Source organism: Canis lupus, chromosome 6 (genome assembly GCF_048164855.1).
Source record: "Canis lupus baileyi chromosome 6, mCanLup2.hap1, whole genome shotgun sequence".
Classification (NCBI taxonomy): domain Eukaryota; kingdom Metazoa; phylum Chordata; class Mammalia; order Carnivora; family Canidae; genus Canis; species Canis lupus.
Window position 1 is genome coordinate 74,581,393 of NC_132843.1, and position 12,245 is coordinate 74,593,637.

Genomic DNA, 12,245 nt, shown 5'->3' on the forward strand with positions numbered 1-12,245 from the left:
TCCCGCCCCGTGCCTTATAATCCTAGCAAGAGGAACCCCCCAGAACCCGATTTCTCCAGTCTCTCCCACCCTTCTGAGAAGGCTGCTGTGGCCAAGGCAACCAGTCTCTAAATGTGCTTGTTGTAACCGGATCTCAGGCACCAGGGGAGTCATCACCGGGGGTATTGATCTGAACTGGAGGAGAGAGAAGGCCGCACCCCCCTCTTCCCTCCAGCTACCCAGCGTCTTAATGTGAGACGTGACTTCCAACCCCACGGCTGGTTCACCGCCTCGCCCACCAGCTTGGTGCACTCAGACCTTGATTAAGTGGGAGTCCGGTGTCAGCTGCCGTCCTAATGAACTCGTCCACCACCCACCCCTTCTCCTGCAGCCGCAGGACTGCGCTGCTCCCGTTGGCTGGGAGCTGGGAGCTCCTGTCTGGGGCGCTCACTATCTCACCAGATTATCTCTTCCCTTTTTAAAACTCCCTGTGGGAAACGAACCACAATTGAATCCGCTTGGCAAACAGGCCCTCACCCCCTCCTTTAGGGAGACTTGCAATTTTGTCTTGTCACGCAGGAAAGAGCACTAACTGAATCACTGCTCCCAGGTCTCTCTGTTGGACATTGGGCTTTATTCAACAGCAACCGGGTAGCTACCCAGGGCTACGTGCCGCACTAGGCAATGGGAATACTCCAGATACGGGTTTATTCAGAGAATTAGGCAGCATGGAGTTCCGAGGCTCTGCAGGCTTTTGAGGTGATCTCATTCATCCTCTCCCTGTATGGATGAGAGGCTGAAGCCCAGAGAGGGAAAGCACTTTACCCAGGGTCACACAGCCGGACGGGTGAGCAAGCTGAGACTTGGTAGGGCATGTGTGCAAGGGGGTGATGAGTCATTTAATGGGACGGGGGTGAGCAGTGCAGGCGGGGATGCCAGCTCTAGCCCGGCCTCTCACGGGAAGCTTTGCTCTCTCCTCAGGATCGTCTGTGAGATGGGCCATGCCCTCGTGGGCACCACCTCCGGGCCCGTGCGCCTGTGCATTGGCGAGTGTAAGCCCGAGTTCATGACCAAGTCGCATCAACAGTACACCTTTGTGGTGAGTGTGGGGGTCCTGCGCAGGGCTGTGAGCTCCCAGCAGGGCCACACTTCTGTTCCAGACTTCGCCCCGGGGAGGCCCCAGAGCCCGCTAGGGACTACCCCTGTGTGACTACCAACGCTGCTAGAGTCCCAGAGAGCCACAGGTCGGAGTTCTAAATAAGGCCACATCAGGCCTTTCTTAGAAAGCGTCTGCCTTCGCCCAGGGTGTGATCCTGGAGTCCAGGGATCGAGTCCCACCTGGGGCTCCCTGCAGGGAGCCTGCTTCTCTGCCTGTGTCTCTGCCTCTCTCACTCTGTGTCTCTCATGAATAAGTAAATAAAATCTTAAAAGAAAAGAAAGTGGATCCTTCCCACCGGGTGGGGAGGGGCTGCCCCTAGTCCCGCCAATGTGACATCTTAGTCTCATTCCAGCCTAATGAGCACAGATCGCCTGAGGGACCTAATTAAAAAGGTCTAAATTTATCCACATGCTTTGTTTTCTGCCAAGGATATTGTAAGTGGGAGTTTAGAGAAGTCACTTCAAATCCTGCAGGGACGTGCGTCTGTGGCAGGCCCACGGGAGTGGGGGGATGCGTGTGAGTTGTTCTGTGGGATGGTGTGGTTGTGTGCACATATACGCACACTCTCACACCTGAAAACATCTCTTGGCACTCAGGCAGCAGGTAATAGAATCACAAAGGCTTTCTTTAAGGCTGGGGCTGTCTTCCTACCGAATCAATAGCGTGTTTCTGGGGCCCTGGAGTCTGCTGGGGCTGTCTTCCCACTGAATCGATAGCACACTTCTGGGGCCCTGGAGTCCCTCTTCTGACGCTTACCTGTATCACCACGTTGAGTTGTTCATTAAAAAGTGTTAACACCAGCCAACGGGGTCAAACCAGCCTTGCTACGAGTTTTGAAAAATCATTAGACCACAAAATTTTACTCTCTCCAAAGCATTTACTGCTTGCTTTAGGTTTTCCAGGCTCTACCTTCCAATCTTGGCATCTCTGCTTTTTTATCCTACTCGTCTTTTTTTCTCAGATGGGAGAGGACTGCAGCCTACCTGCCGCCAACCTACCCCGTCTCTGACACAGGACAGACAGGGTCTTGCAAACACAGAAAGTCTGGGTGGAGAGAAAACTGTAGACTGCCCCTGCTGGGGGTCAGGGGTGGGGGGGCTTTAGAGATAATTTAGCCCACCTTGTCTCAATGTTGGAGCAAACAAAAGCCCAGAATGATCCAGAAACTTGTTTCAGGGCCGTGGATAGTGAATGGCTGATGCGGACTAGAATTCGTGCAGGTGTAGTTGCTCAGTTAAAATGCACTTTCCATTCCACTCCTCTGTCCTCCGGGCAGGAGCAGTTGTCTCTGATTTAGGTCAGCCACCCGATGCATTAGAGACCAGATGACACTTCTTTGAAGCTTCAGATTTAATTTTACAGCTTAGTGAGTTTACTAGAAAGCCCTGGCCATTGATGGGGCCAACCTCCTAATGAAGGTTGGGGAAGCCACGCCAGACATTTACTGACAGGGCTCTGCCCCCAGGCCCCCTGCTGTGCCCCCTCACATGCTTCAGAGGGGGCAGGACCTGTGCATGGGTCACTAATGGAGGACTTTAGCCCCTTGGTGGCTCGATCTAGACAAGGATGCTTTATTCAGTCTTATCGATTTTGTGCCAAAAAAATCAGTACAGGCTCCAGATAGAGAAGCATTTTCAAATTGCTCTCAATTTGTAAACTAATTGATAGATTAGTCAGTGCTACCTTTGCCTTCCCATCAGTGTTATTAAGAGCGTGAGATTCCCCAAGGAGTTAATTAATTCTAAAACGTGGTCCTTCTGCCTTCCCTGGACATACCAGAGCCTCTTCTTAGAAACAGTCTCAACTCCGGGATAAGAGATTAGAAAGGGCAGGAAAAGTACCTACACCCCGAGCATAGACTCAGTCCCTCCTTTGGCCCTTATGTCTAACCTCGGGCCTGTCACTTTGGGCCAAACCTGAGCTGTGATCACTTCCCTGCTTCTTTTCAAAGAACCCTTCCGTGCTGTCACTCAACCCCATCCGAGGACCAGAATCGGGAGGCACCATGGTGACCATCACGGGCCATTATCTCGGGGCTGGGAGCAGTGTGGCTGTATACCTGGGCAACCAGACCTGCGAGTTCTATGGGTAAGATGCGTTCAGAGGAGCCCTAGGAGGCTGGTCATGTGAGGCGTGTGCACACCTGCTCCTGGGCGTGTTCACACAGGTGCCCATGCCATGGCTTCCACGGTGTGGGCCACGTCCTGGACCCAAACACCATTCCCATCCCGTGCGAAATATACAGCACTACTCAGTTTGTAGCAATATATACCACTAGTGAACATATCAAGGGACTAGATGCTTCTAAAAATAATTAGGATGAGGGCCATGAGAACTGCTGATGAGGAAGGTCCCAGAAACTCTTCAGTCATCATTGGGGCCGAGCATTGATGAGGTCCCCATTATGGAGACTTGAGAAACATGGAGACCACATGGCCTCAGTCATCAGCAAGCACACAGACTCATCCCCAGGGCATCTCTTGGGCATAAAAACCCAAACGCCTTCTATTCGCCAGATACACTGATGAAGCCCTTGGGATCCGCAGAATCCTGAGAGAATTCTGACAGAACCCATGGGTGAGACCCCAACATGCTCAGTAGTATCTCGTTGTCTCCTCCTCGGATTATAAACTCCCCGAGGGCAAGGACTGCGTGTTCTCTTCTCTACATAGTTGATGCTCAAGAAGTATTTGTTCAGTGACTGACCAGACCCTAAGCACTGGCTCCCTAGTCTAATCTAGAAAAATCCAGAAAAGAAAAGATCACCCAGAGCCCATGAAGCCCTGCCTCTGCCCTACATTCTCTAACCCCTTTTTCTAATTTGTTCCCTCCCTCCAACCAGAGTTGAGTCTCCTATAGAAAGAGGGACCTATATCCATTGATAAGGGATCTGCTCCACTGTGTAGAGTAGGAAAGAACACTTCTAGGTCATCCACACCCTCAGACCGAGGAAAATTCGCTCTCAAGCCAGAGAGCTCTCCTCGTTGCCCAGGCCTTTCTTCACCAGCCTCCCGCTGTCCCCCCATCAGGCGGTCAATGAATGAGATCGTGTGCGTCTCCCCTCCGTCATCGAACGGACTGGGCCCGGTGCCGGTTTCCGTGAGTGTCGACCGAGCCCGCGTGGATAACAACCTGCAGTTCGAGTACATAGATGACCCCCGGGTGCAGCGCATTGAGCCGGAGTGGAGCATCGCCAGGTGAGACAGAGGTGGGGAGGATGCGCCCAGCTGCCACCTGACATAACCCCTTCGGCCCTGGGGGACTTGTGCAGGGACCCAAGCGTGGCGGCGGTTAAGGGTTTGAGAGAGCTTGTCACCTAACCCATCCTCTGCTTGTTCCCAGTGGCCACACGCCGCTGACCATCACAGGCTTCAACCTGGACGTCATTCAGGAGCCAAGGGTCCGAGTCAAGTTTAATGGCAAGGAATCCGTCAACGTGAGTACGCGCTGGTCTACCTGGCCCCCCACCCCCACCCCCCTAGCCACAGTTGTGTGTCTGCATTTGCAATGAGCTGAGGTCCGTGTTAGAAGGAGCATCACCCTACTGGAGAAGAAAGTGAGCTCAAGACCCTGAGCCTGGAGTCACGGCCCCAAACGCCTGAACCTTACAGTGAGGCTAACAGTCACAGTATAATCATTGCTCCTTGGAAGGCAATAGAACGAGCTGATCAATGTACTGGCTCTTGAGCGTGAGACACAGCACGAGAGGGCTCCTGGTCCGTGCCATGGTCACTCTGAGGTCCGATAAGAAGCAAAGTGGAAGGGTGAAGAAATTCGGCCTCCAGATCCAGACGCTTCTGAATTGGAAGCGGGATACTGCTGTTTATTAGTCATACAACCGTGATCCCATCATTTATCCTCTGGGATCCTCTCTCCTCTGCCTGTAAATGCGAATGATAAGACTCTCCTCGCAGGGCGGTAACACGCCCGCGGCGGGCACGGGGTTGGCACCCGACAGACGTCAGTGGCTGTGTGCGGCTAGTTCCACGCCCGTTGCTAAGATGATCAGTTGAACGTTTTCCTTTACTCCGCTATGCAGAGCCATGTAATTTAATTTTTTTTTCCTCTACGGGTTTTTGTGATTTTTAGAGAAGTTCCTGATCATAAAAGCGGAACGTCTGAGATGTCATTATACATTTTTTTGGTTTGTTCTAGTGGCTCCATCTCAGTCTTGTTAGCCAATATTTTCTGAAACATTATTGTATTCATAATTATAGTCCAGGAGATGCTATTATGGCCATTATTTGTCAGATAATTGCTATTATTACTGCTCTGACCCCAGGGGATTGAGTAGGCTGTGATAGAGATGGTAAAGACGGTACTGTATCTATCGTCTTCTCCCTGACAGGTTCCCAGCATGCTAGAAGCTTCCTTAGGAAACACAGAAAGGCACAAAATGCATGGTGTTTGAAGGCTAGATCTGGAAAGGTTACAGGGATCCTCTGGTCCATCCCCCTTCATTGTCTCGCTGAAGAAGTGAAGGCCAGAAGGGAGTAATGGCTTGCCCGAACTATGAAGGTAGCTAGCTGGTAGTAGGGTCACCTGGATCCCCCAAACCCAGACTCTTCATGACTAGACCACGTGAGATGCTGGCGATTGGGTTGTGACATTCCCTCATGGCAGAGATGTGGGGACACCTGTATCACACCTTCAGTGGCCACCATGGTCGCAGCTCTTTGGGCTGAGAGACCACATGCCTCCTTATCCCAAGTGGAGAGTCTGATCCATGAATAAAAGAGCCTATGTCTCCCTCCACTTCCAGACTGAGCCCCGTGTTCCCAGTAGCTCACAGACCATCTTGTCCAACTCCAAGGCCTAAGTGGGAGGAAGGAAGGTGAGGGTAGAAATGGGAACAGTGCGCTCACCCTCGGGAGGGACAAAACCCCTACACAAATTAGGTACGTGTTTTAAAACGTAGGTTCTGTTATGACTCAGGTATGTCAAGGCCAACAGCATAGGAGACGACTGCAGGGAAGGGGGTCTGCTATGCCCTGGGGTCGGGGGTCGGGGCAGGTGGGAAGCATCAGTGTGGGTGTAGAAGGGGGGGGGAGAGGGAGAATAGGGCACTGCGGCAAGAGCCTTTATTATGGCTTCTGCAGGAAGGAACCCACCAGGCAATGTAAGCAGGTTTAGGATTGCCCGGTCAGAATCATTTCTGAGGGCTCTGGGGCTCAGGGGCTGTCCCTAGCTGCCCGGTACTTGGCCTGGTCTGATTAGACATGGTGGGTAGTTGTTCAGAACGTGGAAAAGCAGGTGGTCGGGGGTGTGGGCTCTGGTTTGATTGGTTTGCAGTAGAACAGTGTGCCCTGGCAGACAGGCAAGTTGTTTGCTGTCTCTAGGCCCTGGCTGGCCCTGGGAGGGGACGGCCCCAAATGTCACAGCATCAGAAATACAGCAAGTATTTGACATGGTTAACGTAGGACAGAGTACGTATGGGACTGACAAGGTTAACCTCCAAAGCCTGCAGCCTTAGTGCCCGGGAAGCCATCTGGAGAGAAGACTGGTCTGGGAAGGCCTTCCTTGGACCTGACATCCATCTGGAAAGGTCCTGATGTGTCCTCTCCCCTCACCAGGGTACACTAGTGGCCCCGGATGGGAATTTCCCGAGCAAGTCCCCCGGTGCCCATCCCTCCCATCATGCCATTGAGAGCCGGGGGTGGGGGTGTCTCAGCAGTGAGCTGCCCGGGGTGTGCAGGCTGGCATGCCCGGAGGAGACGCCTGGACGAGTGGTTGTCATCGAGCCCAGCTCCACAACCATAAACTCTGCCCTGGGCCTTCCCTGTCTGGAGCGGTGGGAAAACAGCGCCCTGCCCTGCAGGCCTGCTTGGGGCCCGGCTCATCCTCAGCCCATCCTCAGCCCAGGGGGGCTACCTCTTGCTTCTGGGTTTTGAAGCAGCCCCCGGGGGTGGGGGGGACTAGTGAGAAGGGCCAAAGCAAAGGCCGCAAAACCCCAAGGAATGTTTGGCAAACAAAGTGCCGAGGCAGCACCAGGCAGGAAGCAAACAGAGGCTGCTTGTTTCCGAGTGGTTTGCTTATTCACAGTCCAGTCTAGGGCGCTGGCAGGAGTGCGCACGAAGGTGGGGGAGCAGAGTGAAGAGGCCCTGCCCCGAGTTGCCCAGGCCCTGAGACTCCCGGGTTCAGCCCTGCCCCTCTGAGCGTACCCACCTGTCCCCCCTGCCCCAGCGTCCCCAGCTGGAGCACCGAGGGGACGTTTGTTTCCCAAGGGGCTGCCGCAGTCGGAGGGGAAAGGGTAGGAGCGGGCCCGGACCTCCAACAGGACCCGAAGCCCCCTGCGAGCTCTGCTGACGAAACGCTTCAACTCCTTCTGGAAAGTGGGGGTTAATCCTTGGAGCTCTGACATCATCTCTGCGCAACTGTCAGCTTTTCTGCAGTTTCACACGAGGTCTTGTTTTCAGAACATGAAGCCCGTGTGCGTGTGTGTGCGTTGGCCAGACTCACAACACGTGTGGACCTGCCAGGACTGCACGTACTTGTGCAGCCGAGATCTCCCAGATGCCCTTGGCTGTCGCTGGGACACCCGGAGCCCGAAGCGGGGCCTGCTGAGTGCAAGCCAGGCGGAGTGGGGGGGAGGCCAGGTTTTGTCCACCAGCCATACAGGGGTCCCGTCGTGGTTTCTCTAGCCTGGCCGCTGCCTTAGGCAGCCCTGGAACTAAACCACCAGAGGAGGGCATGGCACCACTCGTGCTAAGCAGGGGCCAGCTCAGCTAGGATTTCAGTAGGGACAACGGGGTCTACCCAGAAAGAGAGGATGACTTTTTTTTTTTTTTTTCTTTAATTGACTTATTCATGAGAGACACAGAGAGAGTAGCAGAGACACAGGCACAGGCAGAGGGAGAAGCAGGCTCCACGCAGGGACCCCAACGCGGGACTCGATCCCGGGTCTCCAGGATCGCACCCTGGGCCAAAGGCGGCGCTAAACCTCTGGGCCACCCGGGCTGCCCGAGAGGACGACTTGAACTCCGTGGTGCCGAGCAAGGGAGCACCTCGTTGCAAAAGAGAGAGCTCCTGAATAGAAAGTTCAAAGAGCTGAAGGATTCTTTTTATTCATTAGTGTATTCAATAAACATTAACTGAACACCTACTACGTGCTGGCGGAGTGCTCATCTCATGCTGTTCCCTGCTCCAGAACACATGCACGCGCGCGCACACACACACACACCTTACACTGCTCCTGTCCTGCTTTGCCTGCAAACGTTCTGTGCTCCGTCATCCCCAGGCCAGGCCTCTGCTGCTGTTCTGTCCCCCTGTGGCCTGTCCCCACACCCCACCTTTCCTTGTCTAGCTCAGTCCCACTCGTTCTTCAGATTACATTACACTCAGTTCTTCCAAGGGACACTGTCCCTGAGTCATCCTCAGGCCACGGCCGTGCACACTCACACACACGCAGGTCCTCCTACCCTACCTGGTCCTTGCCCACTGGGGCATTCCTCACACGCAGGCCCCGTCTGCACTCCAGGGCCCCTGCCAAGACTGCGTTATAAAGCACGTGTGGTCCTTTTTCTCCCCCTGCAGACCGTGACGATGTCACTAGATGGCCCCAGCTCCTAGCACAGCCCCTGGCACAGAATAGATGCTCAAACAATGCTGGTGAATGAATGAATGAATGAATGATGTTAAATGCAGCCCCCCCCCCATTTCACAGCTCTTTTTGCCAAGGGGACTGATCCCTAATGAAGACAGCTAAGTAACCCAATGCTAACAGCCCACAGCAGAGGGTGGGAGGTGGTAGGGTGACACAACCACCCCTACCCCCGCACCCTCCACCTTACCCAATGCTTAGTCTGCATTTAAATGCCATGCTCTGGGCCTCCTAGGTGTGCAAAGTTGTGAACACCACCACGCTGACCTGCCTGGCACCCTCTCTGACCACGGACTACCGGCCCGGCCTAGACACTGTGGAACGGCCAGATGAGTTTGGATTCGTCTTCAACAACGTCCAGTCTTTGCTCATTTACAATGACACCAAGTTCATCTACTACCCCAACCCAACCTTTGAACTGCTCAGCCCCACTGGAGTCTTGGATCAAAAGCCAGGATCCCCCATCATTCTGAAGGTAGGATGTGCAGAGTGCAGCCTGCCACACGCCGTGATGGTGACAGCCCCCTCCCCGGCCCTTCTTGTTCACCCCCCTGTGCACGCGGACTCACAAAGCTGCCATCTCCCTGAAAAGGGAGCTTGTTTATAGATATCGACCCACTCTGTGATATATCTCGCACTTGGGATTCTCAAGAAACACTTTACAGTATTTCTGTTTGTTCTTGTGAGCTCTGGGACTCCAAAGTTCTGCAGCACATTGGAAGTAAACATTCCCTTTTATTGACCGCTGCCATGGCCACCATAACCTGCGCTCACATTTCAGGAGGTCACGGTTCCCTGGAATTATCCGTCCGCCTGTTTTGTTACTTTCGTTTGTATCCCAAGTGCCCTCCTCCAGATTTTCACTTGTTCACCATTTGGTCTCCTCTTCCTGTCTTCTTCCCCCATCTCGTCCTCCCTTTCTTCCTCTCCTAGCATTTTCCCCTCTGGCTCTCTAAATTGTGGCCGTTTGATGTTTTCTCCAAAAACGTCTTGGGGAGGGATGCCTGGATGGCTCAACAGTTGAACGGCTGCCTTCAGCTCAGGGCATGATCCCGGGGTCCTGGGATCAAGTCCCCCGTAGGGAGCCTGCTTCCCCTTCTGCCTACGTCTCTGCCTCTCTCTTGTGTCTCTTATGAATAAATAAATAAAATCCTAAAAAAAAAAACTCAAAAACTTTTTGGGGAGCCATCTATTGGTTTTTGCATGGCTGCCCTTCCCCCACCACCCTAATCTTTTTTGGAATAAGCAATTAACTTCTGTGTGCATGTGTCCATTATTTCTATTAAGATTACTGTTATTTGCAGGGCAAAAACCTCTGCCCTCCTGCCTCTGGAGGTGCCAAACTCAACTACACGGTGTTGATTGGAGAGACCCCGTGTGCTGTCACTGTGTCCGAGACGCAGCTCCTCTGTGAGCCTCCCAACCTCACGGGGCAGCACAAGGTCATGGTGAGTGAACTCTTCCTTTCACGACTTCCTCCTCTCCTGGCTGTGCATGCATGATCTGTCCTAAAGTAAGGCCGTCCGTCTACCTCCTGCATAGCTCCTCGTCACCGTGTTCTGCATTGAAATGGGATAAAAAGCAGGAAGTTGTCTCTTATCCAAGTCTGTATTGTGTGGTTGTGGTCTTTCATGCCCTTTCTGAAACGTAAGGATTCGATGGCATGCCAGGGCTCTACAGCGTCTGTGTGTGTGCAATGCACAGGTTCACGTGGGCGGGATGGTGTTCTCTCCTGGCTCGGTGAGTGTCATCTCAGACAGCTTGCTGACCCTGCCAGCCATTGTCAGCATCGCGGCGGGCGGCAGCCTCCTCCTCATCATCGTCATCATCGTCCTCATTGCCTACAAGCGGAAGTCTCGAGAAAACGACCTCACTCTCAAGAGGCTTCAGATGCAGATGGACAACCTGGAGTCCCGCGTGGCCCTGGAGTGCAAGGAAGGTAAGTGGAGGCGCTCCCTCGCTTCCTGGACCCATCTTTCTTCATCAGCCTTATTACCTCCTCCCTACAGACAACTCACCTCGATAGTCATTCCTTCCACCCTAATCCTCTGTTTGCCCACAGGCCTCCCTTTGCCTTTAGCACCAGAGAAGTCCTATTAAGGGTGCCTGCAAGGAGTGGTGGTGGTGGGGGGTAGTGCTCAGTCAGTTGAGCATCTGACTCTTGATTTCAGCTCAGGTCGTAATCTCAGGGTCGTGGGATCAAGCCCCACATGGGGCTCTGTGCTGACCATGGAGTCTGCTCAAGATTCACTCTTAAAAAATTAAAAATTAAAAAAATAAAAGAATGCCCAGGGTGAGGCCCCAGGCTCATCTTGCTCTAGTCCTTCCTGTGCCCTGACTCACCCCCAAGTTGGCCCCCTGACTCTCCCTTCCAGGGCCTCTGTCTCCCCACAGACACAGCCTCCCAGGCCAGGCTCTCAGACCCCAAAGACCCTTCCCTCCCCCCACAAAATGGAAGTCCAGCTCCTGTGTCCTGCGGAGCTGCCCCAGGAGCATGTGCAAGCAGCAGCAGCAGCAGCAGGAAGGGCAGGGAGCTCCCACCTGCCTCCTGCCTCGCCCCCTCCCCCAGGCCTTGTTTCCCACCCCTGCCACAGGCGGAGGGCTCTGAAGGCCGCCACTTGCTGGTGTCCTTGGCCACGGACGCATGTGAGAGTAGAGAATGTTTTCTTCTATCTCCCACGCAACCACAGCCTCGAGGTAACAGGTATCCCTGGCATCTCCTCGGGCTGAGGACCTAGCAGGCTCTCTGAGCAAACATTTCATTGAGGAATGAATTTCTCCTTTTGCTGCAATCGTCAGGATCAGAAACAAGACCTCTGCTGGATGAAAGGGAATATAGGGCCGGGGCAAGGTGGGGAATGGCTTCTCCCGGTGCTGGGGGTGCAGGGGGTGCATCAAGGGCACCCCCAGGCTGGGTTTGGCATTCTTGGTGTCCTCTGTGTGGGTGTTAAAATATACATAAAATTTACCTTTTTAACCTTCACCGTCTCGACACCCAAGGACTCTTCCTTCCTCTAGTTCATGGGCGTTAAGTGCATTCACGTTGTTGTACAACCATCCCTACTACCCATCTCCAGAACTTTCTCATCCTCCCCCGCGGAAACTCTGGGCTCATTAAACAAAAACCCCCACGTCCCCACCCAACAGCTGCTAGCACCCATCATGCTACTTTCTGTCTCTGAATCTGACTACACTAGGGACCTCGTGCAGCAGGATCATACCGTATTTGTTCTTCTGCATCTGGTTTACTTCACTAAGTCGTAGCATGTGTTAGAATCTCCTTCCTTTTCAAGGCTGAGTCATATTCCATTGAATGTAGGGACCACTTGTGGTTTATCCATTTTTCTGTCCACAGGCATTTGGGTTGTTTCCACTTTTCAGTACCGCAAATAATATTTCTACGAACACAAGTATTCAAATATCTAAGTCCCTGCTTTCGGGTCTCTTGGGTACATACCTAGGAGTGGAATTGCTGGATCCTCTGGTAATTCTGTTTCTTTTTGGGGG

The 12,245-nt window shown here is 53.4% G+C and overlaps 1 protein-coding gene across 1 annotated transcript in view; it reads left to right on the forward strand.

The window, feature by feature from the left end:
* The window catches only part of PLXNA2 (plexin A2), a 206,308-nt gene that overhangs the window by 177,403 nt on the left and 16,660 nt on the right, over positions 1-12,245 (forward strand). The window contains exons 14-20 of the mRNA XM_072831216.1: positions 961-1,078; positions 3,090-3,226; positions 4,168-4,335; positions 4,481-4,574; positions 8,974-9,213; positions 10,043-10,186; positions 10,443-10,677. Coding sequence (XP_072687317.1) covers positions 961-1,078; positions 3,090-3,226; positions 4,168-4,335; positions 4,481-4,574; positions 8,974-9,213; positions 10,043-10,186; positions 10,443-10,677 — 1,136 coding nt within the window. The remainder of the gene's footprint in view (positions 1-960; positions 1,079-3,089; positions 3,227-4,167; positions 4,336-4,480; positions 4,575-8,973; positions 9,214-10,042; positions 10,187-10,442; positions 10,678-12,245) is intronic.